Consider the following 21,955-nt stretch of genomic DNA (forward strand, 5'->3'; position numbering starts at 1 on the left):
TTGATCCTAAAAATTACTACTTCTCTCCTTGCATATCAATCATGGGATCATTAAACAATTTGTAAAAGTACTGGACGAAAGTGGTATGTGTTTTGAGCATTTAAACCAAAGGATTCCATTCTTGTCAGAAACTAAGATAAAAGAGGGAGTATTTGTTGGACCACAGATTAGGCTCCTTGTGAAGGATGCTGCATTTTTGGGCACAGTGAATGATGCTGAATGTCAGGCATGATGTGCTTTCAGAGAAGTAATACTTAATTTCTGGGAAATGTAAAAGATCTGAACCATAAGGCAATTGTGAAAAATACGTTGAAACAATTTCAAGCTCTCGGCTGCATCATGAGTTTAAAACTCCAGTTCTCGAACAATCATCTGGACTATTTTTCTGACATTTTGGGAGCCCTAGGTGATGAGCAGGGTGAAGGATTCCACCAACAAATAAAGGAAATGAAAGAAGATACCAGGGACGGTGGAACGTAGCTATGTTGGCTGACTGGTGCTGGAAGAGGGAAACTATGCAACACGACTATAAACGTCAGTCAACACTACTCTCCTTCCACTGGTTAAGAAGGAAGCCATACTTCCCAGTATCGACTATGGTAAATGTAATTTAAAAGCTTCTCAGTCTGTCGAACGAACAAGTTAAATATAAATATTACACTATAACATAAATGTAAAAGAAATAATTATTAAACAAGGAATAAAATGCACGCTATTAAACAAAGAATGACATGTTTAGTTTCTAAAAGAACATGATCAGATTCTATCAAATCACACTCAAATATTTAAAATATTTGTTTCTGTTTAATACTTAGGAACTTGAAATCTAAAACTTATCTTAATGATGTCCTCCTTTGTTTAACAATATTTTTTTACAGGTATATTACAGTATAATATTTATATTTAACTTCTGTGTTCGACAGACCAAAAAACTTTTTTAAGTTACACCATCCTTCCAGGCAAAGAAAAAAGAGTTTTTCTCAAGTGGTGCTTTGTAAAAGTATGTAGGTAGTCTGTTTTATGTTACACAGGTTTTTCTTCTATTTTGCATTTAATTAGGCAAAAACTAACTTTTATGACAGTTTTGTACACTGTAAGAAAACTGGACTCTGACACTGTAATTCATTATTTGTAATGACCTATAACATCTCAAACCTCAGAAAAAAGTTTATTTTGCTGGCAGGTCATTTACGGTCACTTATTAAATAACATTTTACAGATCTTTAAGGGGTGTCAGAATTTAGTGATGTGTGTTCAAAGTCATGATATTAAAGTAAATGATACACCTGTTGTGAAAAATCCTTATGTGATACAGAAAAACGGAGAGCAGATTTGAACTCAGCCAACCTGAGTTAGATAAGATCACCTTTTGAACATTTTACCGGAGGAGAGAAATATTATTTTGCAAACTAGTGTTATTGTACTGACTTCTGTGTCATTTTGAAGAATATTTCCATTTGAAGAGGGCCTAAGAATTATTTTTAATGATAAAATTTCTTCTGTGTTTTCTTAGGGTCGTGATGGAGAAATTAAACATCTATATCGAAACTTCGCCTTTCTGCATTCTAGGATGTACTTGGATAATGGTGGAATATTTGTGTGCAAAACGCGGCATCTTCAGCTTGCTGGTGGAAATAAGGTTTGTTCATAAGTTATTCTCAGTGTGAAGTACTATTTTGTATTCATCATAGTATCTACTAGATGTTGTGGTTTTAAACTCAGACATTCCTAAATAAAATGGTTTTTCCTTAGTGATTTTTTACATATGATAACTTCCTTTAACCCCTCAGCGCCGACCTCTATACGTGGTATAGACCCTCTTTTCTTCCGTGGCTGCCGACCTCTATACGTCGTATAGACCCATACATGGTTTCACATTTTCGGCTATAGCGCGAAGAGTTTTGGAGTTATTGATATGCAAATTGTTTTGTTTCCAAAAAGGCATTTTCGGGTTTATCAGTGTTGTAAATAAGAATTGAAGATCGTTATAATGTAGTTGTTTTTACGAGGTTAAGTATCTGTCAGGTAAGTCTGAGCACCATTCTCTGCTTTTTTTAAAAGTCTGTTTGCTTCATTCTTTCCCACAGAATAAAATAAAGAAATGATGATCTGAGAAGTTTGTCTTTTCACGTGATATTCTTTGCTCTATTTGTACATTGGGAGTGCGGTTTATTTATTATATTTGTCTTTATTTCTCAGCTCGTAATATTTTCGTAACTCTCCACGAGCGCTCTGTGTAGGCATCAGCGAGTGCTGCTTTCTGTCATACGATACGAGAGCCAGTTGTTCATGGTATATATCTCGCTTGAAAGACGATGTCTCGACCTTTCATCTGAAATATGTATTGAGTTGATTTGTTTCGTCATAAATGTTATTCCCCTCATTCAGTTTTGTCCTGCTGCTTTCGGTCACGCTGCAGCTTCATCAGTCCGTGTCACGCACCGCGCTCAACCGTCGTTTGACTGACAGTAACGTGCTTGAAATATTGTATAATTCAGATGAAAGTTTAGTCGGAAGTAGTGACAGTATGAGCAGCACTGATATTGAAATAGATGATGTGGCAGTGCTAAATGATGACAGTGACGATGAGGAGGAAACAGTACTTGGAAATTTCGTGTAGGAGATTATAGATAATTATACAGATCAAACGGAAGTTTTCAGCAGTGAATTATGATACGTAAATTCTCTGATAATATTCACACAGATCAGAGACAAATATTGAGCAATTACCTTATCGGGTTCAGCTGGTGAAAGGTTTGTTTACAAAATGCGCTCGCTCGGGCGGGGAAAGAAATATTCAAGGCCGGCGCGCATCAGATAATACAGTTCCAAGGTTGCAGGAAAGATATTTTATCAGGAAATTAGCACCCAAGAGTGAGAAATCCAAACCTCAGATACGTTGTATCGTGTGTTCAAAACACGACGAAAAGAAGACGTCAGTGTACTGCTGACAGGAGTGTGACATGGGACTCTGTCTCGAAGAGTGCTTTGAACTCTATAACACGGAACTACATTACTAAGGAAATATGAAACAGTTATGTAATTATCTGCATGTACTCAGTTCTGTCATAAGGAATTCCAAATTTCGTGAATATCGGGCTACTCTTATACTTGTAGTAACACTTTAAGTGAATCAATGTATTTCAGTCTCGCGTACTTGAAATTTCATCCGGCCGCGGGGTAGGAAGCTCTTTAAATGGCTGCGACGCTGAGGGGTTAAGCTTTAACTCGCGATGATTCATTTATAATAGGTGCAAACATACTCTTATTTTAAAATGCCTTGTTAATCTTTCTTACAGGTGTTTATGTGTAACATACTGTATGTTTTGATATGTGGAAAGGCACTTTGTACCAGAATACTACCCACTTACCATATTTCCTCGTGTATTTGACCCCCCTGGCTTTTTGAGACAAAGAAAATTTAAAAAAATTAAGCTCGCCTACAGATCCTGCCAATGTAATCTGTCAAAGAGATGAATGATTTTGCTTCGAAGCAGGTACAGGCCATATTGCAGCTCCAGTGACATCACACAGACTTGTGAATAGTTTTATCCGTCCAACCCACACAATGAGCACACGCATCAGGGTCATGTGGTAAATTTGTGTTTCTTGGATAAGGAATGTCCACCTCCGTATTGTACTGCAACTCCAATGACATTGCACAAATAGGTGAACAGTCTCATATGTGCAACCCACGCATTGCAAGCATGGATCAATTATATGATATGTCTGTGTTTTGTAGTTAAGAATATCTGCCAGCATAATGGTTAGCACAATTAACTGGCATTTTTGGGAGCCCGAGTTTAATTCCCAGTATATCCAGAGGTTTAAGAATGGCAGGAAGGTTGATATGCTGTAGTTCTTTTGGTGCTTCAGAGGGCTGCTCTTCTTCAGGCAATCCTAACATTTGGCAAATGTTCCTTTTCTATAAGTCTTTTGATTTCTCTTTCCCTGCTTCTATCTATGATGTGTTGGACTTCGGTATATACGAAGGCACTATTTTAAGTGAATATAAAACAAAACTGACACATTCTTACTGTATTAACTGAAAAAGTAAAATAAATCTTAACTTATAAATACGCATACGTCATGGGGCATGCCAGGAGTTTTAGATCAGGTCTGTCGAACAATGCACTCAGGCTGAAACTATGGAGTGTGAGGGGTGAATTGTTTACACACATTGATAGTGGACAAGTCAATGAAAGGTACTGTGAGAAAGGAAACTGGCGGCCCGCTACGTTACGAACTGTAAAACCGGGCGAGTTGGCCATGCGGTCAGGGGTACGCGGCTGTGAGCTTGCACCCAGGAGATAGTGGGTTCGAATCCGACTGTCGGGAAGATGGTTTTCCGTGGTTTTCCATTTTCACACCAGGCAAATGCTGGGGCTGTACCTTAATTAAGGCCATGGCCGCTTCCTTCCAACTCCTAGGCCTTTCCTGTCCCATCGTCGCCATAACACCTATCCATGTCGGTGCAACGTAAAGCAACTAGCAAAAAAAAAAAAAAAAAAAAAAAAAAACTGTAAACATTTATCTCTAAACCGGGTTGAAAAGGCCGTGATGCGCCCACTCCAGGGTTAAAGAATATTCACAGTTGTTGTTATTAATATAGCAGGTGAGATCATTAACAAAGTGATCGTTTAATATCTTGTAATTCATTAAAAGTAATAAACTTCATTGTTAGGTTCCGTATTGAGTTGAGACTATGCTTAAAGTAAATACAAAATTTTAATATTCCACCTACTCAATACTAAAAAATCATGTGATGTTTTTACAAGAACATTACAATGACATTAAAAGGTACTAGTTTCGGTCCACTGTGGACCATCATCAGCCTAGCCAAATTACAACAGTAAAAGACATAGTGATAAAAATAGTATGGAGAAATGAGAGGATCTAAAAGGATGGGATGGTGGTGGAATGACAGATAAAAGTGAAAAAACCGTATTTGCGAATAATGATAAAAGTAACAGAAGTGTTCACAATGACGAGTAAAATCTTGTGAAGTCACAGTAAAAACTCTTGATGAGATAGTCAGGTTGGTAGTTGCTCCTCTGTTGCACGATTGACATATATAACTACGTATATGCTTCTAGAAAGTTGTAGATGTAAGTTCCACTTTTGCGTAGAGGGAAGAATTGTCCAATGAGACTAGCACCAGATTAAAATTGACAAAGTTGAACCTGTTCTATGGTGGAATTAAAGGCTTTCTGTGTTGAACAGAAGTCTCAGATCAATCGGGACCCCAATGAACCTTGCGCTGCGTGGAACAAACTTCAATCCAACAAGTTTGTTCCACGCAGCGCAAGGTTCATTGGGGTCCCGATTGATCTGAGACTTCTGTTCAACACAGAAAGCCTTTAATTCCACCATAGAACAGGTTCAACTTTGTCAATTTTAATCTGGTGCTAGTCTCATTGGACAATTCTTCCCTCTACGCAAAAGTGGAACTTACATCTACAACTTTCTAGAAGCATATACGTAGTTATATATGTCAATCGTGCAACAGAGGAGCAACTACCAACCTGACTATCTCATCAAGAGTTTTTACTGTGACTTCACAAGATTTTACTCGTCATTGTGAACACTTCTGTTACTTTTATCATTATTCGCAAATACGGTTTTTTCACTTTTATCTGTCATTCCACCACCATCCCATCCTTTTAGATCCTCTCATTTCTCCATACTATTTTTATCACTATGTCTTTTACTGTTGTAATTTGGCTAGGCTGATGATGGTCCACAGTGGACCGAAACTAGTACCTTTTAATGTCATTGTAATGTTCTTGTAAAAACATCACATGATTTTTTAGTATTGAGTAGGTGGAATATTAAAATTTTGTATCTTGTAATTCAGGCAAGTAGGTAAATTTTAAAGAAGTGATTTTAAAGCATGAAAAAATAACAATCATAATGATTGTTTCACTCATCACTGTACCTGACAAATAATATTGTTATTGGTTTTCATTGGTTTTACATCCCACTAACTACTTTTACAGTTTTCGGGCACACCAAACAAATCATGCTATGTGTTAATAAGAACATGGGGACAATGAACGTGTGAAATTAAACGTTATGATGATAAAACAAGTTACCTCCACACATTTAGATATCCATAAATACAGCAAGCTTTTTTTTTTTTTTTTTTCGTGGACCTTCCGGCAATATCCGGGCGGGTACTTGGTAGCATACCTGATGCAGGGGAGCCCATTGTTAATCCCTCATCTTGTTTATATATCTTATTATTGAAAGTGAAATAATTTTTGTCTAATATGAATGTTAATATTGTAATTAATTCTTCTATTTCTAGCTTAATTCACTGTGCTTTGTTAGATTCTTTCTTATAATATTATTGTCTTAGAAATCAGTATGGTGGAATACACGTCTTTGATGTCCCAGCTGTGAATTGTGTTGCTGTCTTCTAACATGTCCTTGGTTTTGTTGCAGAAATCACTAGTGTTGTTAATTATTGCTGTTAAGAGGTAAATTTAAAATGTTTCTTTAAAAATATTTGTATGAACTTGGCAGTCTCATATGTCAAGCTATTCTTAAATTTAATATCGGCATAATGGGTATGTTGTCTTTATGTATTTTCAGCATGTCAAGCTATTGTTAAATTTAATATCGGCATAATGGGTATGTTGTCTTTATGTATTTTCAGCAACTCTGTCAGTGTGGGTAAATCTGGATTCATATTCATGAACTTATTTGTATCATTAGAATCTAGAAAAGACCTTATTTCATTTGACATTCTCTTTAGGTTCTTTTTGGGTTATATTTTTGGGGTCTTTCTTGACTTATTTAAATCTCTAAATTTTTAGAAAACTTTCTGTTTTCTCAGTATATTCTTTTTTATTAATTATTACTATTGTGTACTATAGGTACAGGTGGTGAATATTTATTTATTCAAATGATGTGCAAATTGTAATTTATTTATTAGGCAAGAAGAGATAGTGGCATTAGCAAGTTTTAGAAGTGATTGGTAGATTAAAGAGCCGCTGAAGAAGAGAATAAGTAGGTTCTTGAAACATGTACGGGACTTAGCATAATAAAGAAACCAAAAGTATTGACAATATGATTTAATTTGATTAGGTGATAAGTTTGAAGTTAGTACGGACCCAAATAAATCAAACCATTATGATTAAAATAATAAATTCTCTAAACATAATCATGAAAAGAAGACTCACACGAAAGTAAATCAATTACAGATAAAAAATGAAATTAAATTTCTGCATATCAAAAAAACCCTATTAAATCAAAACCCCTGTATGACATCTAAAAAAGAAACAGATTTTGAACTTGGAATGGGATAAAATGGGATATATTATAGAACTCTCAATGTATTTTACTCTCTAGTAGAAGCAGGGCACATTAGACAGGAAATTCAAATCCCTTATAAATGAGAAACATGGAAAAAGGATGGAATGAGGGTGTTAAAAACAACTAAATAAAAGTGAGCATATTTTATTTCCTCCAGTTAAGAACTTAACTGAGACTGCATTTAACAGAAAGAATTGGGGATATTGAAGAAAGGACCTAAACATAATTGGCCAAAGATTAATAATAAGAGTGAAATATAAAAAATGGCAACAGAAACAGAACAGGCCATTTCCAGAATAGAGGCAGAAGATCAAGAGGCAGTAAGACTTGAGGTTGCTAAGAATCTTTCTAAGATAATGGAACATGAAGACAAAGAAGCGATTAGAAAGAATAACAACATTAAGGAACTTAAACAGAAAATTGAACTTAATAACATAATAGTAACTAAGGCAGACAAAGGAAACAGGATATTAATAATTAATAAACAAGAATATATTGAGAAAACCAAAAATGTTCTAAAACATGAGAGATCAAAATTAATTGAGAAAAACCCACAAATGTAATCCAAAAATCCTAAAAAAAATGTTGAATAAAATAAGTTTGTTACTAGATTCTAAAGATACAAATAAGTTCATAAATATAAAGCCAGGTTTACCCACACTGAGAGCATTGCTGAAAATACATAAAGACAACATACCCATTAGGCCAATTGTACAGTACAGAGGTGGCCAAATTATTATACTCATCATGACCTTTTTTTAAATTTTGTTTATTTTTACGTATTTTGTATTACCTATGGTTATCACACACTGTATATGAATGTTAAGAGTTTTATAGAACCTCGTATGCATCCTCTTGTTCTTAATCAACATTTCCAGCCTTTCGGGTATGCCTTCCACAAGATGTATACATGCTGTACATACATCAGTGTCATTATCCCACATTTCGACAAGTTCACGTTTGTTGTTCTTTGGTTGTAACATTTTTCTGTTTCAGTTTTTCCTTCAGAATTGCCCAAAGGATTCCTATGGGGTTCATATTTGGAGAATTACCTGGCCATGGGAGCATACTGACTTCATTATCTAGAAGAAACTTTGACAGTCCATGTTTCCAAACCACTCATGAGCCTGAGGCAATAGTTAATTTAGGAGCACTAATACAGTGAAACTCGGTTAAGAAGTTCCCGCATAAGAAGTTTTCCTGCCTAAGAAGTGTGATATTCTTGGTCCCTTGATCAGTTGCATTAAGATATATCTATATTTTTCCCATTTAAAGTGTTCTGTTGTAAATATATTTCCCGGTTAAACAGTTCAGATTTTAGAGCGCCTTGAGATAGAAAACGTCCGCTCAAAGCAGCCCACGATTAGAACCCTCCTGTCTCCACGCAAGTTGCACCCTGTGTTAGACCGTTCGTGCGCTCACGGTGTGTCTCTGGTGTCACAGAACCTGTGCTGGCCTACCAAGGCCATGACGTCACGCTATGAAAACACGGACACCAGATGCTCACTCTCACCTTGTGGAATCGAATCAAACCCATCAGTCGAAATTTCCGCTCCACCGTTCCATCTAGCGAAATAGAATCGAACAGGATTCTACGTGGGAAACATAAAGCACGCAGTGGATGGTTTGATAAAATTTTAATGCAGTAATTTGCAGGCCGCGGCAGGGTGAAGTCATTAATCAAGTTGGCCTAAACATTAATTAAAAACCGTAAAGTGTATTTGTCCACAACATTACTTTATTATTGTATATTACTGTTAATCTACCACAAAATTGAATATTCTAACCTGTTTGATTTTTCATTCCCTTGCTTATTTCCTTCCAGGCATTCTCTCTTACGTTGTTTTTGCAGTAATACTTATGGGTGTTGCCATAGAAGAAATTACTTTTTGAACTAAACTGATAAGATTTTCCGTGTCCATTATTAGTGAGGTGAATAAACAACTTCCCGACTCTATGCACAAAACAGCCGACTTGCCAGCAGCCAGCTGATACACATGCCGCCAAACAGCCGGCCGAAAGATCCCGATCGTTTACGAAGTTGAACGAATGTTGATAGCCAACTGGGTGTTGGTGGGAGGCACACAGAGGCATTGCAATACCACGTGTTGGCATAAAATTGAAAGTTATTTTTTATTTTACCTTTATACGAGCTAAACATTGTATATTATCGTATCACTCGTAATTATTACATTGCATTATTAGAACGTAGCACAAGATTGAGGAGACATGAAATAAAATTCTCGCAAGGAAAGAAACCGTTTATGTTTGGATGTGCTAGCGTTGCTTCTGCGCCTTTATCACTCCCACGTAAAACCCCAGATACTTTTCCATGCACTCATTTCTGCAACTTCGAACCTGTGTTTCTTTTTTTTCATTACCTATAGCATGAAGAGGATTGAAGCGGGAAAATAAACTCAATACTGGCTTGGCCATGCGGTACCTGTGAAACAGCCAGAAAGTTCGCCCGTTGCCGCCATCCTGTATTGCTTTTTAGGATGACTTCTGCATCCTGAATCAGTATCCGATGTTAATTTTTCCCCATCACATCATATTTTCTCAAAAATCCTATATTACATTTATTTCATCACATGCACTATTGCACTTCTCATGTGTTAGGAAGAGTGTTGCTTTAATTTAGATTTCCATTTTTCTTTTATTATTTTATTAATTCGACGTCCTCCAGCCACTTCGTAGTCCTGTATTATCACGCTCAGAGTATAGAGCCGGCAACTATGTACAACATAGCCGGCAACGCGCGGTTTTGGCTGAGTGGGGTCATTCTCTCGTTGTGCTTCGTCCACGACAGTCTGAGTTGTGTTTCGCTTGCTAGTGAAAAGAGATTTTTCTCTTCATAAGCATTCTATGTGTGAGTGACGTACTGTGTTAAATTTTTTATTGAAGTTACATCTATCAGCATGCCATGATGTGGCTGCAAGAACAATCCAGATACATTCTGCTATGTATGTGGAAATTTGGTGCTGATGAGACAGCGGTGCAATAGAACCGAGTTCGTGAGAAAGGCCTACTATGCCCACTTTCGCTTGAAACTTGGAGACCAAGACAAGCCGTGGGCATCACATAAGGCTTTTAGAACCTGTATAGAGCAGTTAAGGCAATGGGTGAACGGTAAGCGAACTGCGTTGCCATTCGATATTCCAATGGTCTGGCGAGAACCCCTAGACCACAGTACTCACTGCTACTTCTGTTCTGTGAATATGAATGTGAAGGAATTTAACAGCAGCAACAAAGGTAACATTGTGTATCCAAGAATTATTCGATCTGCAATTTTACCCGTTCCTCATGGCCCTGACACCAATACCACAGTGTCCAGAACATTTACAGGATTGTTCCTCTTATGAATATGATGCAGAAATGGCGGACACTAACTCTGACTGTGATTTCTCCCGTGAATGTGTTGAAAACGAACCGAGACTGTTCGAGCAAAGTGCATTAAATTACTTCGTTCGAGATCTTGGCCTTACAAAGGAATCTGACGAGTTTACTTGGGTCTAGACTTCGTGAAAGGAACATGTTGGTACCCAGGACAATGTGCTATTGGTACAGACATCACGAACAAGAATTTACACCCTTCTTTTCTGAAGAGGGAGCCTTCGTTTACTGCAACAACATTCCGGAGGTTATCTTAAAACTACGAGCACCACAGTATGACACTATTGACTGGAGACTTTCCATCGACGCCTTTAAGCTTAGTTTGAAGTGCGTCCTTCTTCACAACGAAAACAAACTTGCATCCATTCCCGTTGCTCATTCAGTTATTATGCAAGGAACATATGGAAATCTTGAAATGCTGTTGTGTAAACTGAAGTACCAGGAACACAAGTGGCAAGTGTGTGGTGATTTCAAAGTGATAGGTATTCTGTTAGGTTTACAAGGAGGTTACACAAAGCACCCCTGCTTTCTGTGTGAGTTGGGCAGTCAGGCAAGGTTACATCACTGGACTCAAAAAGAATGGCCACGTAGGATTGTAGGGTCGAAAAACATAAAACAAGAAACTCTTGTTCACAAGAGCAAAAGACTGTTACCTCCGCTTCACATCAAACTAGGGCTTATGAAGCAATTCATTAAGGCCCTAGACAATGAAGGCGAATGCTTTCAGTACCTGTGTCATCAATTCCCAGGCATCAGTAATTCCAAAATCAAGGAGGGTATTTTCACAGGTCCATATATCAGATAACTTCTTTCTGATGCTAATTTTGAAGATGTTATGTGCACTGCAGAACGATTGGCATGGACAGCATTCCAGAATGTGGTCAAAAACTTTCTTGGAAAACAAAGGATTCAGACTACAAACAAATGGTGGATAGATTGCTTGTTTCTTTTCAAGATTTAGGCTGCAAAATGAGCTTGAAAGTGTACATGTTACATTCACATCTGGACTATTTCCCTGAGAACCTAGGAATGCTGAGCGAAGAGCAAGGAGAAAGATTCCATCAGGATCTACATGAAATGGAATGCAGATATCAAGGGAAATGGAACAAAAACATGCTGGCAGATTACTGCTGGTTACTAAAGAAAGTAAAGACTTACCATTCTCAGTATGTTATGAGGCTTAATGCGTGGTAAATTTTGGTCCATTTGGCTGTGTTTTTCTACAGATCTCTTGACACAGTACACTACATATCTTTATGTTCATAAGTATACCAGTGTAAGATAGGAGTGTTCAGAGGGGTGAAAATAATAAGCGGCATTCTTTACATGTGATAATAGTAATCTTGCATGTGTGCGTGCTGCATATTTATCAAATTTACATTTTGAATTAGCACAAAACCCTGATGTGATAGGGGAAAACTGACTTCATTTCCGGAATCAGCATGCCTGAAATATAAAAGATCACTATGTAAACTTCATGCAATGATCGGAAAGTTTGAATTCGCAGGTCAGTGTAATTTGGCCACCTCTGTAACTTTTAGGAATAGCTTCAACATACGAGACTGCCAAGTTCATACAAATATTTTTAAAGAAACATTTTGAATTCACCTCAACAGCAGTAATTAATAACTAGAGCCCGAAAGTTAGGCATTTATTTTTGGTTAAAATAGGCAGGCAAAAAGGCACTTGAAATACTGAAAATAGGCAGTACTGTAATTAAAATAGGCATTTATTAGGAGTGAAAGCAAAGAGGAATCTCACTCATTATTAATGAAAACAAGATGTATTTTAAATACTTATTCATTTCTTTATTATCAATGTATTACATAATTAGCATATTTACTCTTACTATCCTTGGTTACAAGCAACAACAAGGTGCTTTTTCAAAGTATCAACTGTCATACACAGACGCTTGTCAGAAATAATGTTTTTCATCATGGAAAAGGAAAGTTCTACTTCCACTGAAGTGATTGGCGCATTTTTGAAACAAGCTATTTTGGAAGGACACATGCCAGTTAAAACAGAATTTTCACCTTTCAGAACATCACGATTGTTCTGAATTTTTTCAATGTCCACGTTAGCACTCAGAACACGTTTACACTTTTCACTAACACTCCTTCCTTTTTCTCCTGGTGCTTGCAGCAGTTGTTTTACTGCATCTTCGAAGATCGCCATAGATGATACCAGCGAATCATCTCTTTTCTCCAACTTCAAGATTGCTTCCGGTATCACACTATAATGTGCTGTTATAAATGCCAGATCATTGCTGAGCTCTTCATGGTCCAACAACTTTTTTACCTCGCGAACTGAAGCAACTTCGTCTACTGATACGGCATGAAGTACACGTATCTTGTCCAAATTGTTGCTGTAATATATGACTGCTGAGATCCAGGTTCCCCATCTGGTGAGAACTGGCTGTGAAGGTAAAGGGAGCTCTGGTGCCACGTCCTTGAAAACCCGGATTTGGGAGGGTGATGTTAGGAAGATTTTCTTGGAATTCGAAACTAACTTATCCACGTGAGGATACAAACCTCTTATCTCTTCAGCAGTTCTGTGCAGTCCATGGGCTAGACATGTGAGGTGGAGCATTTTAGGAAAGAGAACTTTCAAGGCTGTAGCTGCGTTTTTCATGTAAGGTGCCGCATCTGTGACAAAAAGTAGGACATCATCATGCCGTATTCCATCCGGCCAGAGTAACATTAATGAATTTGTGAACAACTGTGCCACTGTGGAACCATTTGCTCTCTCCATCTCTTCTGTCATCAAACGAAATACTGATGATAGGTCAGTTTGCTTTACTTCCATAGTTCCAATGATGACGTTGGCCATGTAACGTCCCATTGCATCCATAGTTTCATCAATGGAGATCCAGATCTTCTTTTCTGCAACTCTGCTTCGAATCCTCTGCAGGGTCTCTTCAGAGGAGATGTTCAAATACGTTTTTCTTAATGTGGATTCAGACGGAACTTCTTCTTTAGTGTACTTCTGCAGAAACGTCCTGAGGGATTGATTTTCCGGTTTCCAGAACGGAATTCCGGAGTCCAAGAAAGCTTTACATAGATCCATGGAAAACTGAGATTCCCTGCTGGATGTTGTAACTGCTGTTGATATTAAATCGATCTTAGGGCTAACAATATTTAACCTAGACTTATGTTTCGTTGTTGCGAAATGTTGAGTTAAAAAGTACTTTTTTCGTGATTAATAGATTTTTCACAGATTTTGCAAAAGAGTATAGCTCCATCAGTGGAAAGTGTATTGAACCAAATTCGCAAACATAGCCATGTAATTTACCACGCAACGATGAAAATTTCGGCATGATAAATAAGTCAGCGCGAACAAGAGCTTTGAATACCTGATTTATAGAAAGGAAACACAAACCAATACAGTTATTAGAAGTGATTCAAAGCACCTGGGACAACATAAGAAGGGAACTTCTTACAGTTTGCTAAACAGGGCACTCAGGTTCCCTGTAAAGAAGCAGGATTAAAAGAAGAAATGAGGATAATATACGAAGTTGCAGAAAATAATGGGTAGCCCAAGAACTATGTTAATAGAATAAATAATAAAATAATCAAACCGAAATCAACCCCAAATAAGGAACAGAAAGAAGAGAAGAGCATGGCTGTGCCCACAATCCATAACAGGCACTCGTGTGGATTAAATAAAATACTAAAAAAATATTAAACTGACATCGCATATCAAACGTAAGATAATTTTTAAAATTTAATATGCATAAGATTAATAATACCAACAAATTTCAAAAATATGGGGGTATATTATATTACTTGTCAAGAATGCCATAGACAATACTTCGGACAATCAGGTAGAAGCCTTGAAATTGGATACAAAGAACACGTAAATGCATTTAAACACAGGAGATACTCAGCAATAGAACACATGCAGGAATACAATAACAAATTTACAGATATAGAAAAAGATATGAAGGTTTTGCATACAGTCAAGAAGGCAAATCTATAGACATTTTGGGAAGAATATGGATTTATTTGGCACAAAAAAGGAATGGTGAATTAAATATAAATAAACCACTGAACGAAGAGAATGTACTATTTAGATTAATAAGAAAATGCATAAGGAAGAAGAGAATAAGAAAATGCATAGGAAGAAGAGAAGAAAGGAAAAGGAAAATATTAATGCCACAATATAACTATGATATCACACACACCCTTCCCCTATTTACTTCCCCTCCTGTTCCACTTCGTCAATAATTTTACAGTCTTTTTTATTATGCTAAATTCTGTTCATGTTTCAAGAACCTAATTGTTCATTTCTTCAGCAGCTGTTTAATCTACCAATCACTTCTATGACTTGCTAACATCACTACCTTTTCTTCCCTCATAAATAAATTATAATTTGCATATTATTTGAATATATATTCACCACCTGTACTTTTACAACTGGCTTTACCTCGCACTGACACAGAAAGGTCTTACGGCAACGATGGGATAGGAAAGGCCTAGGAGTGGGAAGGAAGCAGCCATGGTCTTAATTATGGTACAGCCCCAGCATTTGCCAGTGTGAAAATGGGAAGCCAATGAAAAGCGGCACATGATTCCCCGCCACCTCACTTGATTTCTCCCTTCACAACCGTCACTCTGTAGCAAGGTCATACGTGTTGTGAATTGTGATGCAGGTAAGACATAATGCACAAACACACTATTTAACCATCAGCTGTGGGAGCAACAAAGTGAGTTTGTTTTTCAGTTATAAAATAGTCTTCTTTTCATACTAACAAACTGGCAATTCTAATTTTGTTTTATTTTAAGATTTATAGAACAAAGTTTAACAAACTGGCTCGCATGATTCCAAGACTTACAATCAGAGGTAAGGTCAGGTATAGTTAGACAGAATAGACAAGCAGCACACTCTGCAAGTCATTTATCAGTAAATCTTCATGTTAAGTTTTCTGTATTTAGTGGCAGATTAAAGAGTTTTTTTTTTTTTTTGTCATATGGAGCACACAAAGATAGCAAAACAGCCTTTAAACTATGAGTTAGAGATGATGTTCAACAGGAGGAGCTGCAATTATAAAATACGTAATGAGATACACATTAAATTATGTTTCTATTTCAAGACTACTAATTTCATAAAAGTTTCTTTAAAAGTATAGTACCGAGCTCGATAGCTGCAGTCGCTTAAGTGCGGCCAGTATCCACTAATCATGAGATAGTGGGTTCGAGCCCCACTGTTGGCAGCCCTGAAGATGGTTTTCCATGGTTTCCCATTTTCACACCAGGCAAATGCCGGGGCTGTACCTTAATTAAGGCCATGGCCGCTTCCTTCCAATTCCTAGGCCTTTCCTATCCCATCATCACCATAAGACCTATCTGTGTTGATGCGACGTAAAGCAAATAGCAAAAAAAAAAATAATAATAATGTAATTAATTCAACAAATTTGTTATGTTATTCAAATTGAAACTTTAATACACAGAGATCTTGATGTTTTAGTTAATTTACATGCAGTAATTTAATTCTTAAGTACAGGTGGAGCTGCGAGCTTGCATCCAGGAGATAGTGGGTTCGAACCCCACTGTCGATAGCCCAGGCGATTGTTTTCCGTCGCTTCCCATTTTCACATCAGGCTGTATCTTAATTAAGGCCACGGCCACTTCCTTCCCACTCCTAGGCCTTTCCCATCCCATCATCGCCGTAAGACCTATCTTTGTCAGTGTGACGTAAAGCCAATCGTAAAGGTACAAGTGATGAATATATATTCAAATGATATGCAAATTGTAATTTATTTATGAGGCAGGAAAAGGTAGTGATGTTAGCAAGTCATAAAAGTGATTGGTAGATTAAACAGCTGCTGAAGAAGCAAACAAGTAGGTTCTTGAAACATGAATGGAATTTAGCATAATAAAAAAAAGACTGTAAAATTATTGACGAAGTGGAACTATTGTATGTGATTTAATTTGATTAGGTGATAGAATAGCAGTGAAGATGACATCATTTAGGATGACGATAATGCCGGTAGAGGGAAGTTGGTGGCACAAGATGACTATAATTCATGTGAAAGCAGTGATTAGGTTTACTATCTGGTAAGCCTACTGCTCATCTGAGAGAAACAAATGACTGGCCATTAAGTTCTTGTATGTTAATATTGCATAATACAATAAATCTATGTCCAACCCTTATCCTTTTTCTCTCCGGGGTTGAATATGAAGTAAGATGAATCTTCATAGTGAGTTTTTATGATCGGATGCCCCTCCTGACGTCAGCCTCATCAGAGGAGGTAATGAAATGAAACAAATGACGTGATATAAGAGTAAATAAAACTGATTATATTTACAGTATATGTAGGCGTAAAAGTCATGTGTGCATTTATTGTCTTTTTTTAAAAATTTAGAAATACTGCCTTCCAAGAAAAGGTAGCCTGTAAGACATGGAATACAGTCATAAATTTGTTAAAGATTAGTGTAGAATGCATGCATGTAGAATTTATAGTTCTTTGTACCCAGAAGTCACTGGGCAAAATGGAAGGCCATTGCATATTGGACTCCTCCCCCATTAATTTTTGCAGCTATAAAAGTGGAATAGGAGGGGGGGGGGGTCTAATAAGTAAGGAGATATGGTTTAAACACCAGCCAGGTGATGATGTGCTTGAGCAAAAATACCTGCCGTGGGTACTTTTTCCCCACTTTGTGATATTTAAATATTTCCTTCATAAATATGTACACAATTAGTTTAATCTAATACGATAGTAATTATTATTCTTCAATAATGTGATACTAACATTATGTACATTATTTACATTGTTATGAATCCAAATGTGTTACTAACATTATTTACATTGTTCTGAATCAGGATGATTATAGGTTTTGTAGATTGTTATCTGTGTTATATAGGCGGAAACAAGGTATTACACACAAAGCCTTTTCACAGTCAGGACACCAGTATGATGTTTTCTTCCTATTCCCTTGGGACCAACACAAAATACACCTTCGGAACTGTCGAAATACCCGCACAATCAAGCCGATCTACTTTACGTTTGGAAGCCATGCTTCGCGACATAAATGGCTGCGCGGGAACTTCGTGCAAGGCGCCAAAACAAATGCATTTCACAAAGCTGTGACAGCTCTAAAAAACAACACACAGCGTGATCTCGTGGAAAACATATCCACTAATGCGATAGATTCCATGGACATGCCGTATGCCTTCACCGTCAAGATACATACGCGATAAATGTTACGATCGACTAATGCCGTCATACCCACTGTAGAAGCCCAGCGCGAAAACGTCTAAAGACGTCATACCCACTCAAGGGGTTAAATAAGCATGAACAAGACTGGCTGTATTCCACATACTTTCTTCTCGATTTCAGTCATACCGAGCTCGATAGCTGCAGTCGCTTAAGTGCGGCCAGTATTCGGGAGATAGTAGGTTCGAACCCCACTGTTGGTAGCCCTGAAAATGGTTTTCCGTGGTTTCCCATTTTCACACCAGGCAAATGCTGGGGCTGTACCTTAATTAAGGCCACGGCCGCTTCCTTCCCACTCCTAGCCCTTTCCTGTCCCATCGTCGCCGTAAGACCTATCTGTGTCGGTGCGACGTAAAACAACTAGCAAAAAAAAAAAATTTCAGTCATGTAATTAACACATCTTTTCATTGAATATTGTTTCCTGAAATAGTTCTCACTTCTCTGAGAGTAAGAGTTTTATTTTATCTTTTCACATTTACTTTGCTCCACAGACATTCTCAGTCTGATTCAGCACTGTATGACATGCCTTTTCAAATGCATTGTGATGCCATGTACACAGTTTCAGACCATGAGACTTGTATATGTAGCAGAATGAGATCACGCTACTCTTACATAACACCATTTTGCTGGCAGTGAATTTATTTCCAGTCCATCAAGTTCTATATGGATTCTCCAAATCCTTGATTGCAGGTAAAAGGATGGTAATTTCTGGAATAGGTGAAGCTTCAGTCAAAATGAAAAACAATAAAAATTGTTGGAGCAGTGTGCTTTTAAATTATACACTGGTTTCAATATTGTATTACTGATATTTTTTAAAGTGGAAACCATTTCTTTTCAGTTTGGACTCAGTAAATCTAGAACTGTTAGGCTCTTCAGTCTGTTGAGAAGTAATTTTTTATTTTTTTTACAAAATCCCTGAAAAAGGAAACATTCAACAACAGATTATAGTGGAACCTCGATTAATCATTTTCGCCGGGATCTCGGGGGGTGGGGGAGAACGATAGATGCAGGAAAACTGTGGATATGGGAAACACCAATTATAAAGAAATTGCAAACATAATACGCAAGAACCTCGTTTATCCGGCCCTCATTAATCTGGATTTTTGGTGTAGCCTGATTGATTTTTTCTCTTTCAGGTGTTAGTTCTGTGAATCTAACATTAATTATTTTTTCTAAACTACACCTTTTTTTTTTTAATCTTTAATGTCCTCCTGTAAGCTGTCTGTGAAACTTTCCCAGCATCTCCTTTTTTTTTCCTGAACAACCTTTTGGCATACTTTCTTTTTGATATCTTTGCCTATGCTTAAACTTTTTATGAAATATTAATTATGATATTGAAAATGACAGGGCTCTGGAGCTACTGGACCTGTTGGAGGATTTGGTGGTTTCATGTCTCCTCATATTTCATCTCCTATGCACCCAAGTGGAAGATCTCGTGGTGAGGGTGGTAGAGGACGCGGCCGAGGAGGTGGAGGAATTAGAAGAGATCGAGAGTTAATTGGTCAGACTATCAAGATAACTGGAGGATCATATAAAGGTACGGTGTACTACTAATCCTCAGAATGTTTTTTTCCTTTGCATTGAATAGCTTTCAAGCTGGGAAAAATGGAAAAGAAAAAAATTTCAATTCATCCCTCCTTGTGTGTACCACATAGTTATATATCAATGTTAGAAACAGTCCTTCACCAAAAGTGATATATATAGTCTGCCTCAAATTGTGCCCATTGTTGAGTTTTGAATCCTGGGGCATTCTCAGCTAGCTAGTTCAGTAATAAACAGTCCCTGATCAGTTATAGCATTCTTTTTTCTTTTCTGCAGGACTTACAAAAAGACTGTTTAATTTTTTTTCAGTGTGTCTCTGGATCCATAATCATTTAAAGATTAAATACAAAACTTTTTGTAGTTTACTTGATCTATTTCTTTTGTGTAATGATCCTTTGATGTGATAACCGTCATAGAGATAGGAGAAATAGCAAAGCAAGACAACTTCAATATGTAAGACTGTACAAGGCCAAAGTGTAATACTGCAGAAATGTGTTCTAGGTAATGTTGGCATTGTAAAAGATGCAACAGAATCTACTGCACGTGTGGAACTCCATTCGACCTGTCAAACAATTTCGGTGGATAGATCACATATTGCCAGTGTTGGTGTCCCAACAAAGGTATATTTATTATGGTTTTGATTTGCATAACTAACTTAATGAGTGTCTTTATTTAAGTAGGTACTTACTTTCCTCTCTGTCTCAAAAATTTCAGGATGGTTCTTTCTCGTCTTACAATCGTACTCCAGCTTATGGTGGAGGCAGTCAGACTCCAATGTATCGGGAAGGCAGTAAGACTCCCATGCATGGTTCACAGACTCCTATGTATGATGGTATGTGGAAGTATGTTACAGTGGTAGATATATAGGAAAGACATGTGCGTAGATTCAGTTATTTAATGGTTATGGTTTATTTCTTTTACAGCTGGCTCACGTACTCCACACATGGGAAGCATGACACCCTCTCATGATGGATCACGTACCCCCAGTCAGTTTGGCGCTTGGGATGCTAATATTGCCAATACACCATCTCGCCCCAATGATTTTGATCCAATGCAGATAGATGATGGTTCACCATCTCCTGGTTATAACCCTGGTATGTGAATACATTGTTATGTGTTGTTAATTGTATTTTACATGAATGGAAAATTAAAAAGAGATTATTTTCAGGTACCCCGGGTTATCAGGCAGGAGGTCCATATACACCACAGACACCCGGCACCATGTATGGCTCAGATCACTCATACTCTCCATATCAGCCATCACCTTCGCCAACAGCTTATCAAGGTAATTATTTATGAAGGCTAAAAGATGTAGTGCTGTGTGAATACACTGATAAACCAGATCGTGTGTGTTCAGTTTGTAACTTTGTGTTATTTCTATTTAACTATAGCTATAGGTTATTTGACTTAACTATATCATCTATAATTGTGAGTTAGTTAAGCAGTTGATTAATAAATCTATCTAAATGAAGTACAATATATCCAAATTTATAAAGTATTGACTTATTCACTATCTGTCATAAGTTACAGAAAACTGAACCAGCAAGGAAGTATGTTCAGAGAATTATCATTTTAAAATATTATTGGATCTTTGCGTTTGTTATTCATTATACATTTCTGAAAATAGCGTAGAGCTATATGCTATCATTGAATTATACACAGTCTGATGATTATTACCACTATCTTTAGTGTACCAGCATCTTTAAAAATGTATTTTCTCAACATACATCTTATTTAGAAAGTTCATAACTTGTTTGCAGTCTGGCAAAATTTGGATCCTGTCATTTTTATTAGGGGTACTTATCTGAGCCTGATAACAGTTCCTCGATTTATGTTCTAGGTACACCTTCAGGCTATGTAGCGACTCCGAGTCCTTCTGGCTATACACCTTCTCCTACAGGCGGTGTGCCATATGGAACTCCATCTCCTCTTGGTTACAGTCCTATGACTCCTGGTGGAGCTCCATCACCATTTAATCCACAAACGCCTGGATCAGGTTTGTAGTAACCTCTAATGAGGTAAAAAAAAAAAAAAAAAACAACTCTTGGAATATGAGATAAAATGAATGTGTTTTTTTGTTTGTTTGTTCATTTAGGACTAGATCAACAGCCACTTTTGGATTGGCATACAACAGATATAGAAGTTCGCATTAGAGATTCTCATGAAGATCCTGGACTCAGTGGGCAGACGGGTGTGATTCGTGGCATTTCAGTGAGTTGAATCATGTATTAACGTACTCTGTGCTCTCATTTACTTGCCTGGGTAATTGAATGTACACATCTTGTTTAAATTGACAATTTGTTGATCTTTCTAGACTTAATTTTTTTCCCCACCAGAATTGATTTCAGATCAGTTGTACTGATGAGTTCTGTCTATAACCCTTGTTCTTAATGAATTTCCCCCCTTCTCTCAGTCTTGCTGATTACTGAGGTCTGGTTTTCTCCTCTACATCTTCGTATACGAAAATAAATTTTACATCACCTA

At 37.2% G+C, this 21,955-nt stretch overlaps 1 protein-coding gene across 1 annotated transcript in view; it reads left to right on the top strand.

Annotated features, from left to right (window-relative positions):
* Positions 1-21,955, top strand: part of LOC136864414 (transcription elongation factor SPT5) — a 214,654-nt gene that overhangs the window by 170,050 nt on the left and 22,649 nt on the right. Inside the window, exons 15-22 of the mRNA XM_067141381.2 lie at positions 1,514-1,639; positions 19,277-19,466; positions 19,973-20,091; positions 20,186-20,303; positions 20,395-20,565; positions 20,640-20,756; positions 21,312-21,467; positions 21,567-21,682. Coding sequence (XP_066997482.2) covers positions 1,514-1,639; positions 19,277-19,466; positions 19,973-20,091; positions 20,186-20,303; positions 20,395-20,565; positions 20,640-20,756; positions 21,312-21,467; positions 21,567-21,682 — 1,113 coding nt within the window. The remainder of the gene's footprint in view (positions 1-1,513; positions 1,640-19,276; positions 19,467-19,972; positions 20,092-20,185; positions 20,304-20,394; positions 20,566-20,639; positions 20,757-21,311; positions 21,468-21,566; positions 21,683-21,955) is intronic.

Source organism: Anabrus simplex, chromosome 2 (assembly GCF_040414725.1).
Source record: "Anabrus simplex isolate iqAnaSimp1 chromosome 2, ASM4041472v1, whole genome shotgun sequence".
Lineage (NCBI taxonomy): Eukaryota > Metazoa > Arthropoda > Insecta > Orthoptera > Tettigoniidae > Anabrus > Anabrus simplex.